Source organism: Lycium ferocissimum, chromosome 4 (assembly GCF_029784015.1).
Source record: "Lycium ferocissimum isolate CSIRO_LF1 chromosome 4, AGI_CSIRO_Lferr_CH_V1, whole genome shotgun sequence".
Taxonomy (NCBI): domain Eukaryota; kingdom Viridiplantae; phylum Streptophyta; class Magnoliopsida; order Solanales; family Solanaceae; genus Lycium; species Lycium ferocissimum.
The window spans coordinates 20484705-20503712 of record NC_081345.1 but is presented as its reverse complement, the minus strand read 5'-3'; the positions used below and the strand labels follow the sequence as shown (position 1 = coordinate 20503712).

General features: G+C 34.7%; 1 protein-coding gene and 1 pseudogene across 1 annotated transcript; one reads left to right on the top strand and one right to left on the bottom strand.

Annotated features, from left to right (window-relative positions):
• Nucleotides 1-4: 4 nt before the first annotated feature.
• On the bottom strand, nucleotides 5-2494 carry LOC132054445 (RING-H2 finger protein ATL1-like; annotated as a pseudogene).
• Nucleotides 2495-10546: 8052 nt separating this feature from the next.
• On the top strand, nucleotides 10547-17889 carry LOC132051773 (serine/threonine-protein phosphatase PP1 isozyme 2-like). Its single transcript, XM_059442972.1, has 4 exons — nucleotides 10547-10896; nucleotides 15072-15631; nucleotides 16346-16570; nucleotides 17505-17889. Exons 1-4 carry the CDS (start codon nucleotides 10722-10724, stop codon nucleotides 17526-17528), a joined length of 984 nt encoding a protein of 327 aa, XP_059298955.1. The 5' UTR covers nucleotides 10547-10721; the 3' UTR covers nucleotides 17529-17889.
• Nucleotides 17890-19008: the final 1119 nt, after the last annotated feature.

The window sequence follows — 19008 nt, the reverse complement described above, 5'->3', positions numbered from 1 at the left end:
TAGGTAAGTGCTAAGAAACCTTTAATTAGCTTCCACTTTACATTTTTATTTTTTTCTACATCTACAACTATCCTTCTATAATCTCTAAAAAGATCCATTTAACTCAATATCTATACCAACAGAATACGTAATAAAGCTACTACCCCCCCCCCCAACCAAAAAAACAAGGACCCAACAAACCAAAAAAAAAAAAAAAAAACTGAATGGAGGGGAGTCTTAACACAACTATTTGCTTGTAAACCATAGGGCACAGATTCAAGCTATGAAAATAGCATCTTTAAAAAATACAAGGTAAGATTGTGTAAAAAAAGACATAGCGGGAACCTTTTGCATCGGGTTGCCCTTTTCTACACCACTATGGTTCCCAATGAACTGGTAGAACTGCATTTCTTGTACCCCTTGCATGTCCAAAGGAGAAAAATGATCTTTTGATGACTCTAGTACTGCTACATTCTAGGGCTGGGCATAAATACCGAAAATCGAAAAACCGGACCGAACCGAACCGAACTTCAAGAAACCGAAACCGAAAGAACCGAACCGAACTAGTTTGGTTCGGTGTTCACCTTCAAAAACCGAAACCGAAATAGCCGAACCGAACTTTGATGAAACCGAACCGAAGAACCGAAATTTATACATTACCCAAAAAAATTAAAATAGTCCAGACCCATTAAGTTTAAGCCCCAAAAAAACCCAATTGTAATAAGTTTTCTTTTACTTTTGTATCTCTAATTTTCCACTTCAGTTGAGAAAATCAAATATCCTTAACAAAGAAAGGTGACTAGGATGTGTCTTTAGAATTAATGTATGACCTTTATGTGTTTTTTTAATCATTCTTACTGTATGTATATAACACCTAGTAATCCTATATTATGGTTATGGTTTTCTGTTCTTATATATCCTGTTTGTTTGATTTGATTTTAATTTGTTAGTTTTATGTTTTGTTGCTTTTGAGAATATGAATTAGTGTAAATGGAATCGCTTCTAATATCATATCAAAAAAACCGAATTGAAAAAACCGAAACCGAACCGAACCAAACTTCAAAAAATCGAAACCGAAAGAACCGAACCGAACTAGTTTGGTTCGGTGTTCGGTGTCCACCTTCAAAAAACCGAAACCGAAATAGCCAAACCGAAGTTTGATAAAACCGAACCGAAGAACCGAACGCCCACCCCTACTACATTCAATAGGATTAACATCAGGAACTGGTACAATCTCTTGAACTGTCAAATAAAGTTGTCTGTTAGAAGCTGAATCCATAAAGAAAGATCTCCTAGAGCCCGTTTGGCTTAGCTTATAAGTTGCTTAAAACAGCTTATAAGCTGTTTTCATCTTTTTTAATTAGCCACTTATAAGCCATTTTTGTGCTTAAAATAAGCCCAAAAAATAAGTTGACTCTAGTTTGTTTATTAGCTTTAAAAAAAGCAGCTTATATAAGCTACTTTTTTTAAGCCTATCCAAACAGGCTCCTAATTTGTTGGACTGCAAACTGTTTATCTCATATAAATAACTACATTTTAGGAGCAATTGACCATTCATAACTACTTTTTTCATATTTACAATTCGTAGCTACATTAGACATTTTTGTTGTATTTGATGTATTTAGTGTAGAAGCTTAAATACATATGAGATACAATATGACAAATACATATGACAAAATACAACGAGAAGAAGCTAGGAAAAATAATGTGGTTCGCTGGGTTCGAACCTGGGCTGGCTCCACTCCCAATAACCACCCTAGCCATGCGTATTTAGGTATAGCTATGAATGGTAATTTAGAAAATCACTGTAGCTACTAAATATAAATAAATTAAAAGATAGTTATTATCAATAATTATCTCAAAGAGGTAGCTATGCCAAGTAATTATTCCTTTTCTTATGTCAATATACTCATCCCCCATGCTTGAAGCATACTAAATCTTTTGTTTTCTGGTATTTCTATGACAACATAGTCTTCATCTCTGCCTGTGAAATTATTATTTGGAAAATCTTGAGGGGTGGAGCTAATTGGATCAATGATTTGATCCAAATGGAATTTATTTGAGGAGATGCTGGTTCTACAAAGTGGGCAATTTGCATTATTTTGAATCCAAACATCAATACAATCAATGTGGAATACATGAGCACAACTTGGAATATTCTTAGCTTCGCATTATCTTGAAAATCATTCAAACAAACAACACATTCACATGTAACTTCTTGTTTTCTCCCCAAATATTGCATCTTTTCCTTCCCTTGTCTTGTACGGCAAAACGGGGATTGATCGATTTACAGATTCGTCTAGTCCCCGATTTTCCACTGCATGGAAGTAAAACGTTAACGGGCCTCAAAAGATCAATCCTGTGCCAATTCAAACAACATTTGATGACGAAAATATAGTAAGTAACTAGCAAGAAACCAGTAGCCAAGATACCGATGATGGCGATGACTATTATTAATTGGAAAGCCAGCATGAGAACAACTTGGAGGACTTTTCACAGGAGAAACAGATTCCATTTGATAATTTTTTTAAAATAAGGAGGAGAAAATTGGTAATGTTTGGATCTTGAATGGACATGAACATGTTATATAAGCTGAAGAAAAGTAATAAAGAATTGGTAGACGAGAAAATAGAAGTTGTAGAAGTAAACATTTGTCATTTCAAGATTGAGTCGAAGGATCAGAGGCGTATGATAGGGAGCGCTTTACCTCCAATGTGTGGAACTTTCCGACATAAATTTGGATTTAGTCAAACTCTAATGCAGATACTTAACACTAATGACCTGTTTGGATGGTGGTTTCTCATGTTTCATTAATGTATGGTTTTCTATGAAACCATGTTTGTTTTTATTGTTCTTAAAATTATGTGATATGGTGTTGTAAACTCGTGGTTCATCCCATGGTTATATAACCATGAAAAGTCCCAATTTTTGTAACCACGAATTTGGTGATTTTTCCGTGGTTACGTATTTCATTTCTCCATTATACCCCACTCCACCCCACCCCTGCCCCACCCTCCACCCCACCCCTGCCCCCACCCTCACCCCACCCCCGCCACTCACTCCCACCCTCATCCCACAAACACCCACCTCACACCACCTACCCCTCCACCACCCCCCACGCACTACCCCTCACCACCACCCAACCCCACCCCCATAACCACTCACCCCCACCTTACCACCCACTACCCCCACCCTCATCCCATAACCACCTACCTCACACCACCCCCAATACCTACTTATTTTTTAAGGTTTCTATTTTATTCTTTACCTGAGTTTTATTAATATATATAAACTAATTTCTATTTAAGAGTTAAGGGTATTTTAGTAAACTTACAAGTTATTATACAGTATCATACAGTCAAACTAAACAATACAAATGTTATTAAACTACAACAAACGATACAGTCTATCCAAACACTGTGTTCATTATTACAGTACAATACAATACAACACCATACTGTACCATACCATACTGTAAATTAATGAACCAAGGGAAACAACCATCCAAACAGAGGGTAAATGAAACAAAAAAACAGAGTTCAGGGATCAGATGAGATGAATGAATGATCATTAAGAGTCAAGGGAAGTAGGAGTATTTTAAAGTGAAGAGGTCAGAGGGAAGTCTTAACGTTGAGGACATAGTTGGTGAATGTTGTATCTGCCTCCAACAAGAAAAAGTTTCGTGTCTAATTATAATTTTGTAAAAGATATTGTAATTTAATCAATTATAACAAATTTAAAGTTGAACTATGGTATTAATATGTAAGTAATTACTTCCGGAAAGGGAGCATTTGGTAAGTTGATATCTATCCTTAATCACCAAGAAGAAACCAAAAAAGTTTGGGGAAAGAACATCAATGCCCCTACACATAAAATGATTATCCTTTCATACCTCCCTTACTTTCATACCCCCAAAACTATTTACCCTTAATATCCCTTGTAGCTTTTGTAGGTAACTGTCTCTTTTTTCTTTCTTTTCTTTTTTTGTTTCTCTACTTCCTACCTTTTTTTTTTCTCCTTTCTTGTTCATTTTTTTTTTCCAAATCATACTATATTTTACTTTCTTTTTCGGATTTCATATTTAATTTTAGCTCCTTTCTTTTCATTTTTTCTATTTTTTTTTTATTTTTTTTCCTTTTTAATTTCATAGTTCACGGCCACACCGAAAACCCTTCTCAAAATGTGCAACTCTTTCTCCTACTCCGATACCCACATTCGCCCATACACTCTCATGATACAAATGACTCCGACTACATAACTCACTATAGTGTCATTAACCCACAATTTTCTCAAATAACACTCTGCACACGATCTTAAAAAGACAAAAATAAGAGAAAAATGGATACAGCCCATAGATAAGGGGAATCTTAAGAAAAAAAAAAAACCCAAATCCCCAAGTCAATGAAGGAACAAACTTAGGCTGTGAGTTGCAAGACTCGGCAAACTCAACCCTAAGTCAAGGAAAACTTTGTCCAATTAAGAGATGATGACTCATGGGTGAAAACAAGGAACAGTACGAGGGATAATTCATCATCTTTGAAAAAAGAACAGATTTGAGAAGGATGAAAATGAGAAGAACCCTCAACCATCTTGGAAAGAAGAGCAGTCAAGATCCCCGTTCTCGTGGGCAAAATCGATAGAAAAAGATAGCGGGTACTCTTAGGGTAAAAGAAGGAGCATGATCTGAATATTGAGCGGCAAGTGCCAGAAGGTATTCTGAGGGGCATAAATTTCAATATCTTATCAGATACTATGCAAGTTTGGATGAAGATGGTGGTTCTTGGGGGAGCCAGCCAATAAAGATATATATACTTCCCTCATATTCGAGCCATTACCACCATCCTGACAATTAGGATTCCATAGTCACTAGGCTTAGAATGTAGAATCCACTCTAGTCAAAATTACTAGCAAAATGACCAGGTTCCTCCAAATGTTTTCTCAAAAGAACTATCCTAGGTTGTCTAAGTTCTAAGTTTCGAAATTGACCTGTTTGTATTGTTGTAACCAAGGGACTGAAATTGTACTTGTTGAAGTTAATGAAAAACTGTTGCTTCATCTTACAATTATGTGCCTTTATTGTGTGATACGAATGTTTTGTCTTCAATAAGTGACTGATTCTTTTATGTGTATATGCGATAGCCTCAGTGGCCATGAGTTTAATACTGATAAAGTTTACTTACTATAATCTGAGATAACTTTTTAATGATGCCAAAGGGGGGAAGATGATTATGCTTATGCTTTTTGATCGATATACATTAACTTGGACTATGATTGTATTGCAATGTTCATTTTTTGGGCTATGAGACGTTTGGAACAGGTTATGTTACTTGCTTCAAAGACAAGAGTCTGTCATCATCAAAAAGAGGAAATTTGTTGACATAAGCATGTATGTTTTGATGATTGATAAAGAAAATGAATAAAGGTAGTAAACCCTCTTTAAGGACAGAATGGATGGATATAGCAAATGAACTAGACATAGAAAATGAAGGACAGGACTGCTGAACAAGATTGGTTAACCAGGTCTAGCGATATGTTCTATGAGGTCCTGAACAAGAGAGTTGATGACAAGCAAAACACCTGAACACATGAACCAGGTCTGCAAACATGTTCCAACATAGAGCCAAGTGAAGCAAATAGATCATGGAAAGACAAGAATAGATAGATTTATAAAGATGTTGCATAGTATATGCAAGTGAGAGGTATGTTCTTCAGAGTTCAAATATGCAGAGGTGAGTAAATAAAGAGGACAGGGGGAAGAAGTTAGTAAGAGCAAAAAGGTCCAGATGCAATTAAAAACAAGAGGAAAAATAATGTGTTATTAAGCTTGTCCTGATGAAGATGGAGTTGATTGAATCAAGTCTGAGAACATGTTCTATCTCAGAGAAAGAGGGATTAGCTAGGAGAGAGTAAGTTAGAGACAGATGCTAAACAATGGGGGATGGAACAAGTGTATGGACATGTTCCATCTCAGACAGAGTGAGAATTAGAGGAAAAAGAACCAGGTGCTTGGACCAGGTTCAAGAACATGTTCTAGATCACATTCCTACTGCGAGTAGGATTTATGCTTTATGTTAAAGACGTGGCATAAAAGTTTGCAGGAGTTCTTGCCATATTTATCAAAGATACTTCAGACTTTTAAAGGACACTGAAGCCGCGTTGAAAGCAAGAATCGTAAGTCAACTCAAACCCAAACTTTAATTATGGGCCTTACCTAGTAGGGATTGAGTTTAGCCAACTTGAGGGCAAACCTAGAGCTATAAATATTGAAGTCAAGCCATGAAGAAAGTTTGCACATTCACAAAGAGAGAATTCAGAATAATAAGCGAATTCAGTCAATACTAGATTGAGTGCTCTAATTCCTGAATTGCCACCTGATAGCACGAAGAAGATTGAAGACGTTGTTCTACATAGTTTGTGTTTTACAGTTCTTGAGTCTAGATTTGTGTATTAGGTTGTTTATCAAGTTGTACCTTTATCCTCTTTAATTTCATAGAAGCATAAACCATAGGTATAAACAATTAGTCAAATTCAACTTCAAGTGGTGCTTACTTTCTAGGGAGATTAGTGAGATATGAATTAGAGTTTAGTTTCTAGGCCACAGAGTTTGTAACCTTCAATTTGCATAGGCTCACAATTGTAGTGGAGTTTGGGGAAAATCCTACAGCAGTGTAGGTCGTGGTTTTTTCACCCTTGTGAGCCAGGTGGTTTCCATGTAAAATTGTTGTGTCTTTTACTTTACTGTTCTTCACTATTCCCCAAACACTAGCTTGGAATAGGTATAGTAACGTGTTCTATCTCATAGACGAAAATCTGATATTGATTAGAATAGAAAGTGAGGTGTGCAGCACAACAACTAGTGACAAAATTGCTCTTGCAAGTGCTAGATTCATTCTTGAAGTACATGATGAAGGCAACATTTTTGCTGAATTTTATAATCCAAGTAAAAGAGTTCATGTAAGCACCTTGCACTTTTCATAAAGATGGTGAAATAATCCAATGTACTACAACAACAATTTCAAAAATCAAAATCCTATTCCCTTCATCAACCATGTCTTGGGTAATGTGGTACTGCTACAGTGACCTCAACTGCTAAAAATTTGATTTAAAATTTAATATTTGTGCATATTTAGTGAATTTCTTAACGTATATATAGGTCAAAGATACAATTTTCGGCAAACCCATAACTTACATTATGGATCGATCATGCATGTGTTCGTGGGAATTAGCAAGTACTAGGTAGAGTAGTTGAGATATCCACACAAATTGGCAGAACACTATTATTTGCAAGAGAGGGAGAGAGAGAGACAGTGTGTGTGTTCATGTAAGTTAACCACTGCCTCATAGGTTTATTCCAACACTTTCACTCTCTTGTCAACATTGCTAAAAGAAAGAAAATGTGATCATTATGTTGCTACCGACAAAATATAATGTTATGGTTCAGTGCTTTTAGTTTTTGAGTTAAGTCTTACTCAAGCAAAAAGTAGACACCTTCTGAGAGGCATTTTACTCTAGTTGTGCTAGGTTATCGAGATCAAATACGATCATAACAGATAATAGTGCCCAATCCACTAGCTAAACAACCAGAGAGAATAGCCTGCCATCACAAAATAGGTTTTACGCTATCAACATAATTTATATATTATAACGAATTATTTACTTTATTTTTCAGATTATAAAGTCATGTTTATTTTAGATTGCACGTAACTTAATATAATGGTATAAAAAAATTATACACCGACAGTATACTACACTTATACTTTTTTTTTCTTTATTGTAATTTTGTGTTGATGAAATGACAAATTCCACTAATTGGACATACATTTTTTCATTCTTCAATCCTTTTGCTAGTAGTTCCTCCATAATTGCTTGAAAAATACTTGCGCCTCTATAATGTTGATTGGTAGCCTGAAATATAATTTTGACACATTAATATAGTTTCACTGCTATATCTTGATGGCAATAGAATAGAACCAAAAAGCACTGGTTAGCATGGGAGGACTTGTGTTTTCCAGTAGAGGAGGGAGGTGCAGGTTTCAGATGAAGACACTTGTAATGCTTTTTCCGCCAAATTATGAAGGAAATTTAGAATTCAAAACTCTCTGCTCAAGGATTTCGTGGAAGCTAAATATTGTAAAAGATTTCATCCTGTTGCTAAGAAGAGGACACCTGGGCTATATGGAGATACGATTATTGCACTTTGATTAACCCAAAATTATTGTTGGCATGTGGCATATTGAGACTCCATCGACTCAACACTTCAATGATTAAATGATGTACTAAGAATTTGTAGCATTTCCTTCTCACACATAGTATAGTTTACGGGAAAGAGCCAAAAATGCCCTTGAACTATCCAAAAAAGTTTAAAAATACCCTTCATACATCTATTGAGCTAAAAATTTCTTCCATGTATTTTGGCTCGCTATGCCCTTAAACCAACAACCCACTTTTTTTTTTGTTTTTTTTAAATTGCGTAGTGCCTACTTATTAGTCAAAATTTAAATCCTGGATCCGCCTTTGCTTAATCCTTAATGTGAACTGCTTAATGTATTTATTGCATATATATAGGACAAATATTTATGCCTATGTGAATGATTTTGGAACAAATTTATGTTTTTGCAGAATTGCAGGACAAAGATACTAATGCCTTGAGCCATGCGACTCTGTTCTTTACCCAACAATAAGAATACAGAGGGATAAAGAAAATAGGATTAATGGGAAATGGGTCATCGGTCGGGGCAAAGGGAAAAGATCCGGTGGGGTCGGGTTTTAATTTTGACCAATAGGGAGGTGCCACGTAATAAATAACAAAAGTAAAAAATAAAAAAAGTAGGTTGTTAGTTTTAAGGGCATGAGTGAGTCAGAATAGGTGAAAGAAGTGTAATTTTAGCCCAATAGATGAATGAAGGGTGTTTTTAAACCTTTAGGGAAAGTCCAATGACATTTTTAGCCCTTTTCATATAGTTTAACAGCCGAGGCATTAGTATAAACTAAATATCTCTAATGGGAAAATTTTTGTATAAAGGTTTATATAAGCTTGTATGTAGCTTATATACGGTCAGAAGTTATTCTCTTTAATAATATTTTACTGTAATAGTTAAATTTTATCTGGAACTAATTTTTATGTTATGTAATATTATATATTCTATATAATAGTATTTTATTATAACAGTCAAATAATATCTGGAGAAACAATACCGTTATAAGGAGTAAGGAGATTTAATTGTACCTCATTGTGGAGACCTCTTGTGCTGTGTGCGAAAATTGTGATGGAGTATTATTATGCCAATCCTAACTGTATTTTCGTTTGAAGAGGTACTTTTTGAGCAAATATATATATTTAATTTAAAATGCAGAGACAACAGCAAGAAATACGGTATTACATTCGCTTACAATATTCATTGTCATTCATACGCGTATAAAACACCATTTTCTAAATATATGTATGGAGCGAAACTCTTTATGGAAAGCCAAATTAAATATTTACATTATATATATAACAATAAAATATTCCTAAAGAAAATAGACTAAAATAAACTTTTTTCGGAAGGCACTGAAAATTATTCAACAATGTCTAAAAATCTTGAAATTTGCAACATAGAGGAAAACATTATTTTCTTTATAAGTGTATTTCTTTTCATTATTATCTTTTCTTTTGAAAAATTAAAAGTAATAATACAAATGCTCAAAATCCTGACTTCATGAAATCCATAACAAAATTGTGGCTATATTTGTAATTTCTCATCTCCTAGAACTAGAAAGCGAAATTATAAACATAGAAAAGTCAACAGTTAAATAACAAAGCCACGACCTGGGAAAATGATTGAAAAGACATAGGTTTCTATTAGACAGTAAATAGGAAATATTTTTTTGAAACATCTATGTTTCTGAAACTTATAAATAAGAAAATAAACATACATTATTTAACACGATATACCAACTATTAATAATAACTTTCTTGCACTGTAATATATAAGTTATTTGTAATTTTATTTAATTATAAAGCAAGTTCTCTTTTTTATTTTTTTATTTATTTTTCCACTTCAAAATTATCTTAAATATATTTAGTTAGATGAAGTTTCATTTGTGTAGGATTTCCATTATATGAAGGGTTTATATTCTTTTAGAAAAGGGTAACATCATAGGAGGTGTAAGCGCAAGATTTTCATAATATAGGAGGTGTAAATGTTTGATTTTCATAATGTAGGTGTAGCTAACCATTTTCATTTTTTGGTAAAACGATACTCACTCTGTCCCAATTGATGTATCACAGTTTGAATTTTGAGAGTTAAATAATTTAATTTTAATCGTAAATTCGGACATAAAATTTTTAAGCTTTTTAAAATATTTACATATTTAAAAACAAGATAAAAGTACTATAAATCATAATAATTTATAATTTTACTATTAAAAAAATTGTTATCCAAAAATACCACATACATAAGCAAATATCATGCTTCTCTTTGTTTTATTTGTACACCGCGTGGGACCAATTATTTTTTTTGTAGAGACGTTGCCCTACTCTCAAAGATAGACACGAATGTTCCCCAACACAAAAAGCCATTTTCAAAATCCAAAGTCACCACCCCTAAAATACACAACTCTTTAACTTTAAAACAAAAAAAGAGAGACGAAGACTAGTCACCACTTGTCCACTACACTTTATTCTCTTCCTCTTCTCCTACTTGTTTTATCAATCTTGACATATACTTTTGTTATATGCAAAGTTTAGGAAAGCAAGAAATATGGATTTATTAGCAATTGATGATATAATCAATCGGTTGCTTCAAGTTCGTGGCAGACCTGGAAAACAAGTGCAACTTTCTGAGGCAGAAATTAGACAACTTTGTCTAAAGTCCAAAGAAATATTCTTGCAACAGCCTAATCTTCTTGAACTTGATGCACCCATCAAGATCTGTGGTAAGGGGTTTTTTCATTTAAGTTGTATAGTTGTTGTTTTTCAATTTTTAGCCTTTATTACATCTTGGGGTTCGTTGCAAGTCGGCTTTCTTGATGCTGTAATTTTGTATGATATTTGGTTATTACTGAAATTAATTTCTTGCAGTGGATAAGTACTGATGTGGTCTTTCTTAGGGTTACGTTCTGTTACTTTGGCTAGTTCTGGTGAACAACTGGTTTTATTATTGGAAATTGACTTTTCCTAATTGCTGTTTGTTTGGTTTAGTGTTTGATTATTTTCCACCTGAGGGGGGTGGCAGTCATTTTTTCTTTTTTCAGAAATGTCCCGACGCATGCTACATATATGTTGTTTCAACCTAACATAGAAACATAAATTTCAATGTATAATAGCCAAATATATCATTAAAACATTATCCGCATACACGCCACCCGGGGCTTTGTTCTAGTGTTAAGAGCATAACACGTGATGTGTGGGTTAGGCGCAGATCACGAGTTTGAACCCTGCTACAGACAAAAACCTGGTATTTAAGTAGAGAGCACCCATTTTTGATGACAAGGGAACCCGCAACCGCTACCCTTCGGGTGCGCATTGGGTAAACCCCGCTCTTGTGCAATGCCCGTAAACCACACAGAAGAGATAACCCGCACTAGGCAAGCCCCTTGTGACGAGCTCGACCCAGAAGGTAAATCCCTTGAGTTTCAAACCATGTGTCACTTGCCATTAAGAGATTTCTCGGTTATCAAAAAGTTTATCGTGATATCCTACCCTCCACCTTGTGTATAACTCACTTTGTACTCAACTAAACACTGGAGGGTGATCCATAAGATAAATTTGTAAGGTGAAACAATATTTTTGAAAAACATCTCCCTTCATGTCAAATGCGTCCAAATTGCATGAATTTGTTGATATTTGCTTTTAATTAGTTTGAAGGCTGTTACTAGCAGCGTAGTCTGGATAGAGTTTTTGCATTCAACTTAATGAGGCCACCAGTAGATTCAGTTACAAACAGTACGGATAGGAACGAATGGACTTGCTTTAAGATATTTTGTATTCTGGAAGCCGTACTAGTATTTATTGCTTAGGGTAAAACAGTAGGATTAAACCCTTATCTGTAAATAATAACTCTTATATTTGCTAATCATTTATTTAGTTTCAAAAAAAAAAAAAACTCTTACTTTTAAGTTGTTCATCTTTTTATTTTGTATTCTATATTTCTACTGGGACAGTTTGACATGTGTCGCTAGTTAACAAGTACCTGGCATAAATAATGAGATTAACCTTTGCTAATGATCTCATTCATAGTTCTCTTCCCGCTTTATAATCCATCATTCTTCTCTTGAATAATCCTATTTCCTCTTTATCTACATATGCCAGTGAAAAGGTCTCTCATTAATGTTATTTCTGGTCCAACGGATGAGGCGTGACTTGGAAGGGGAATATTTGAATTACTTGCCTTACTATTTCCCTCTTTTACTTCCTAATGGAACTAGGAAAATAACCCCCACGTCTCATTATTTTCTGCCTCTCCTCGTTCACACCTGTTTTCTCTCCTCAATTTTTTTTTAAGAAGTAGGATGATATCTTTTAGAGGTCCTCCACTAAAGTAGCATTAATTGCTCTCCTGAAGGGCCTCTTATTCATACATAAGATTTGATTGCAATTGATGTTAGGCAGCTTTACAGAAAATCAAGTTAGGTTACCTATTGTTGTATTTGCATTAGCTTCTCGTTTTTTAAATTCCTTCTCACTACCCCCGTGGGACCCCCCCCCCCCCCTGCCCACCCCCTACCCACAAAAACAGAGAGGTTTGTGCAGAAATGTAGTAAAGGTTATGGATAGTATTAGGTGAATTTTTTCTGAGATAGATGAATAGTATTAGGTGAATTGTAAGCAAAGTACCTTTACCATTTCCTATCCTCCATTATGTGATTAAACACCTTTGACTGATGAACATATTAGAGTCTGGAATCTATTTTGGGCGTAAAAAGTTATGGATTCCACAGCATTATTAAATATGAAGCTGATAGATGAAGTCCATGAAGGCAATGCTGGAGCATGAAGTCATCTATGGTATTCATGACCAGTTAATCTTTGCTTATAAACTGAGACTTTGAGGTGATACCTATGATTTCTGTACTTGCTAACTCCTTTAAGATTATCACCATTTCAGTTTGTAGGAACTAACTTTGGAGGAGAGTCGGGGGGAGAGAGAGAGAGAGAGAAAGATCAGTGTGTGGCCATGAAATGAATGAAGTTATATAATATTTTCAGTTCCTGACAGTTGTTGCTATAGTAAGTTTTTGGTATCAGAGACAATTTTTTGGAAGTGACCCATGATTCCAGTTAGTTTCTATCTTTGGGCCAGCTAGAAGGAAAGAGAAATCTATAACTTCTAAAATAGACATCAGTGGGAAAGCTGATGTAATTAGTTATCCTAGTTATCGCTACCGGTCTTTCAGGCACTAAATCTTCCCTAAGGTTTCTCCTCAAGCTTAAAAGAATGGATCTTACACTGTCATTCAGGTCAATTGACTTGTGGCTTTGCCTTCTGTCACACATAATCTTGTTTAAAAAATTGGTCCTCTTACATATCCTCTCAGCTTTTGCTGTCCTTTACTTTCCATTTCAAATTTCTCTCTTTTTCAGCCATTTGATATTACCCATCTGCTAATTATGAGTTCCTAAACTAACCAAATTGCCAGAGTATAGATACCATGGAGTCGCTTGGTCAACATGAAAATTTCCGTGGATCGTGGGTGATGTGTTGTGTCTAAACAACTGTGTTACATGATATATGTAACATTTATCATGTTTTTGTTTTCCAACTAAACTTGGATGTCTAGATTATTCAGTCAAGGCATGAACTAGCCGTATCCCTTGGTTTTCTTACTCTCTTTTCTCTTCAATGTTTGGGAGATGTACCCATACTGATGACTAATAAGCTTTTAGCTCTGTCTTCCTGTTGAAAGTATAAGTAACGATTTTAAGAAATGAAACTAAACCTAGAGTAGAAAATGCGACTTTATCTTTATGTAATCTCCTTTCCTTGAATTTTATCATTCAATTTGATTTACCCGATTGATTTTTTTTTGAAAAGCCAACTGATTATTTGTTTTCCTAAAATGAGAAAGCAAGTAAAAGCGAGTAAAATGGTGGTTAGTGATGGTTAGAAATACCCGATCTATTTACACTTTGAGTTAGTTGGGTAAACTCATTGAGTCTTTTGCATCTGCTTGATGCTTTTGAATATAACAACTTCATTAAAAAAAAAAAAAAAAAAAAAAACGCATTGAGTCAAAGCTGGTTTGAGTGGCTAATGATGTATGCTCCAGTATTCATTATGTTAGTAGCACCTTAATCCATAATGTGAATATTATCTGGAAATATGTACAAACTTGGAGCACCTATAGAGGGACAACACTGCTTTGGTAGACACCTGTTTTTTAGCCCCTTCAAGTAGTTTATAAAACTGAATGAGCTGGTAATTTGCTAAACCAGATGGAAGTGGGTTCTCAAAGGACAAGATATAAGAGTATTTTTTCCATTTCTCTTTTCATCATTCTTCATTTGAGATTATGAACTTGTCTTTACACAAGTTCAATTCACACCAAGAGCAATAGAAAAACTGTTGAACATCTCTCAGTAGTTGATTCATCCATTTTACATTAAAATCTATTTTATTTTGGCTGCAACCAATAATGCTACCATCCTGATCATCTATTTTCACAGACAATAATGCCATTCTTATAAAATGAAACTTTTCTGCTGTACAGAAGAGCGTGAATATTGCATTTATATATGTGAGATTCAACTGAAGAGGTCTAGCTCTGATGTTCTTCGGGTAATTGGACCTGCTGGGAATAATTTAGCGAATATTGTCAATCAATTTCTACTACCAGTCTACCACTAACACACTAGTAATGACGCCATCCAGTTAGATCAATCAGTGTGGTCATCGTTGTTTCTGACCGAAAGAACTTTGCTCAAAGAGCAAAGACTGCTGTTGTATGGTGTGCTTCATGTTGTGCATGCATTGTGACTTCACTCCCTTATGCATTTTATTTGCTAATATTCTTGTTCATAGATTTCTATCCTGCGTCCTTCTGCTGCTTCTCATCTTTCTTACTGAACAGTGTTTTTAGCTAATTTTTTTTTCTTTGCAATACATGGTCAGGGGATATCCATGGTCAGTATTCAGATCTACTTAGGCTGTTTGAGTATGGTGGATTACCTCCAACATCCAATTACCTATTCTTGGGTGACTATGTTGATCGGGGGAAGCAAAGTTTGGAAACAATATGCCTTCTTCTTGCATATAAAATAAAGTATCCTGAGAACTTTTTTCTTTTGAGGGGAAACCATGAATGTGCTTCTGTGAATCGTATATACGGATTCTATGATGAGTGCAAACGAAGGTTCAATGTTCGACTGTGGAAAGTATTCACAGATTGTTTTAACTGCCTCCCAGTGGCAGCTCTGATTGATGAAAAGATATTGTGTATGCACGGTGGACTCTCTCCCGATCTTCATCATTTGGATGAGATAAGGAACCTTCAACGACCTACCGATGTTCCAGACAGTGGGTTGCTCTGTGATCTTCTCTGGTCAGATCCTAGTAAAGATGTTAAAGAGTGGGGAATGAATGACCGGGGAGTTTCTTACACCTTTGGCCCTGATAAGGTCACAGAGTTTCTTCAGAAGCTCGATCTTGATCTTATTTGTCGTGCCCACCAGGTTCGAACTGGATATTTCTTATAAGGTTTAATAGCATTTTTGGTCCTTTAGTTATTGGTAAATTCTAATTTTAGTCCCTATGATATCTGACTAGCACATATTACACCTTCGATTAACTGAATTTTGCACTTTTGATCCTTTTGCTTTTGAATATTCACAAGTTAAACATAATTATTAACCATTTTATCACTTAATTACTCAAACGTTACGCTAAATTTGTACTGTTACTTCATGTTTGACAAAGAATGTAGTTTTAAGTACTCAAATATAACATTTTCTATATGAAGGAACTAAAAACACATTTTAAATTATTGAAGGTTAAGAGCATTGGCTTATAAGTTGGCTTATAAGCTGTTTTCAGCTTTTTTTGAGTGTTTGGCTGGCCAGCTTAAAGTCATTTTGTGCTTAAAATAAGCAAAAATAATTGGACCCATTTAACTTAGTTTATCTAAAGCAGCTTATAAGGAAAATAACTTATAAGCTACAAAAAAATAAGTTGACTACCCAACTTATTTTTTTCAGCTTATAAGCTGCAAACAGCTTTAAGCTCTGCCAATCCAAACGGGCTCTAAATATGCTGAGTTTATCATAAGGACCAAAAACAAAATTTACCAATAACCTAGGGGGACTACAAGTGCTATTATACCTACTTATAATGTTCTTTTTTGGGGAGTTTTGTTTCTTAAATCTTACTGGCTATGTGTGTTACTGCAGGTTGTGGAAGATGGATATGAATTTTTTGCTGATAGACAACTTGTGACGATTTTTTCAGCCCCTAATTATTGTGGAGAGTTTGACAATGCTGGTGCTATGATGAGTGTGGATGAGACTCTGATGTGTTCTTTTCAGATATTAAAGCCTGCAGAGAAGAAGCCAAAGTTTGGAGGATTTGGGAGCACAACTACTACGGTTAAAAATGCAACTCCAGCAAAATCGAAGGTAAACCTATATGCAAGAGGCAACTTTTACTTTTGATCCAAGTGGTATGCATGTTTTATTTAGTAGTTACTTAAACAACCTACCATCTATTGCAAGTGCCTTAGTAACAATGCATCGGAAAATTCCAGCCTTCTATCTTCAAGCACTCGATAACCTTTGTCGAATCCCTTTTCTCTCTGTTCCTTCTGTAGTCCTTTAGGAAGAAATGAAAAGAGCGGTGAGAATCTCATGAGACAAAACTATCCTTCCGTAGCCTTATTGTTAGGAAGAAATAAAAATAGTGGTTAAAATCTCATTAGACAAAACTATCAATGTCCATTCGCACTAATTCCAATTATTTTAAGTTTCTTTATTAGGTGAAATTTCGAAGGTGAACTTATATCCTGCTTCTGGCCTTTTTTGATATCTGATACAAGAACCATCAAAAAGTAAGAGGTGTTGTGTTATTTTTTTGCACCAAAATCAAATTATGATCAGCATTTAAGATAGTGTCAGCAGTTGGATCCATGAGCTGCCTAATTTGTTGACATATAAATCTAATTAATGTCCCTTGAGTTCATTCTGCAAGAACCTCCCTTTATCTTCCGTTTCCCTGTTTCCTTATTCTGGGGTAAAGGACTCTCTTTCCACATCACATTTAGTCAATGTATTTAGGCATCAAAGATCATGGTCCAGGCTACTTTCGGATTATAATCAATATAGGCTACTTTCGGAGTATAATCAGTATATTAAGTTTTTTTTCTTCTCATTGCATGTCTCATAGTTGAGTCAGTCTGATGGTATCATTCTCTTTTAGATGAATCATTGTGCTGCTTGGCTATATTTTGCTTCTTTTAACAGTACTTACGGATTTTTATTCATACGCATTGATGGTCACAGATGTGGTTCTCCCTCTTTGTGCCACTTTAACACTGATATCTAAATTTCGTTACAGTCATTTCTTGGTAAAATTGGATGAGACGAACCAAATCCAGTTTCATTGTCAACTACCCCTCTTAGCTCCAGTATATGCAGATGGAGGCTCGGGTTTGGAAGCATTGCAGAAGTGAAGAAGATACCTTCCCAAGATTCGAATCGGGAAATCTGTAGTAATTTTGATTTGTCATGTATGATATAAACCAATCCAGTGAGGCAAGCTGTATGATTCACCAGCAAATAGATTTTCTAACCCTCTTTTGGTCTTTTATTCAGGAAACTTTTTTGGTGCAGTTTGATCCAGGGAACAAATGTTACCCTTTGTGTTAAAAAGTGCTGGATGTCTGTTTTCTTAGATGCGTATGTTTCTCTTGTAATGTTTCACGCTTTTGTAGAGTTTAGCTGTCCCTTGGATTTAATTTTTGTCTCAAACTGAAGAACTACAAAATGCAACCCACAAACATTTGAAAGTCAAATATCATAGCAATAATTATGTGAAAGTCAAATATCATAATTTCAGTCCCCAAAGTGTGCAATGCCTTTTAATCATCTTATTCTGCCTTTTTCAATCTTACTTATGGCTAATCATGCTCTGATAAGGATTGCGCAAATATCCTACTGTTGTTTGAAGGTTAGAGGTGAAAAATGTGTACTCCCGCCATTCCATTTTATCTGTCACTCTTTCATCAGCTCCAAAAGAGACCTTTTATTTTAGCCTACTTAAAACGGGGTGATACCTTCTTGTATTTGACTATTATTTAGCTTTAAACTTCTCATCTTTAATAGTATGATTTTATAGCTATTAAAATGTGACTGCTAGTTGAAAACCCAAGTGCATAACAAAAAGCGATTTTTGGATTATACAATAGTTCAACAAAGACAAAAAAAAAACCCTGGTCTTTTTCTTTTCCAAATTTTGGCTAGTGTGTAATGTATAATATGATGTTGTATAATTTGTTGTGCACTGATTATTCTTGTTATACGTTTGTTATAAACCAAGGGTCCGTTGAGGACATGATTTTTTTGAACCAAAAAAATAAATAAATTAAAATGATGTTTGAGTACACATTGGAAAGATTTAATGATTTGTTTTGAAGACGAGTTTTCCAATTTGAAAAACTAGCAAAACCAGTTTTTTTAAGTATATTTTTTCCAGCATAAAATTTCCAATTTTTTTTCCAACTAAAATGTATGTCTAAACATGGCTGCAACTTTCAAATTTTCAACTTTAAATATTACTTTCTTTCTTTTCAAATAATACTCAATTCATGTCTAAACGCCTAGTAAATATACATCACGACGACTATAAACTATTATGATTAGATAGGTAAAATTATCTTTAGCCGACTAGCTAAAATTTCTTTCTTTGCACAGTCAAATATCACAGTATAAAATGAAAAGAATAGAATATATAACAAGACAATACTGGTTAGGGTTATGTAGGTATTAGGAGCCGTTTAGACATGATTTCATCTCATGAGATGAAATCATGAGTTGAAATCATGTTTGGACATGCAATTTGA

Bases quoted from the DNA above. Each gene is read 5' to 3' on its own strand.
- LOC132051773 (XM_059442972.1), top strand. From the start codon at position 10,722: ATGGATTTATTAGCAATTGATGATATAATCAATCGGTTGCTTCAAGTT. The intron at 10,897-15,071 runs GTAAGGGGTTTT...ATACATGGTCAG, and splicing joins TGCACCCATCAAGATCTGTG to GGGATATCCATGGTCAGTAT. The intron at 15,632-16,345 runs GTTCGAACTGGA...GTGTTACTGCAG, and splicing joins TTATTTGTCGTGCCCACCAG to GTTGTGGAAGATGGATATGA.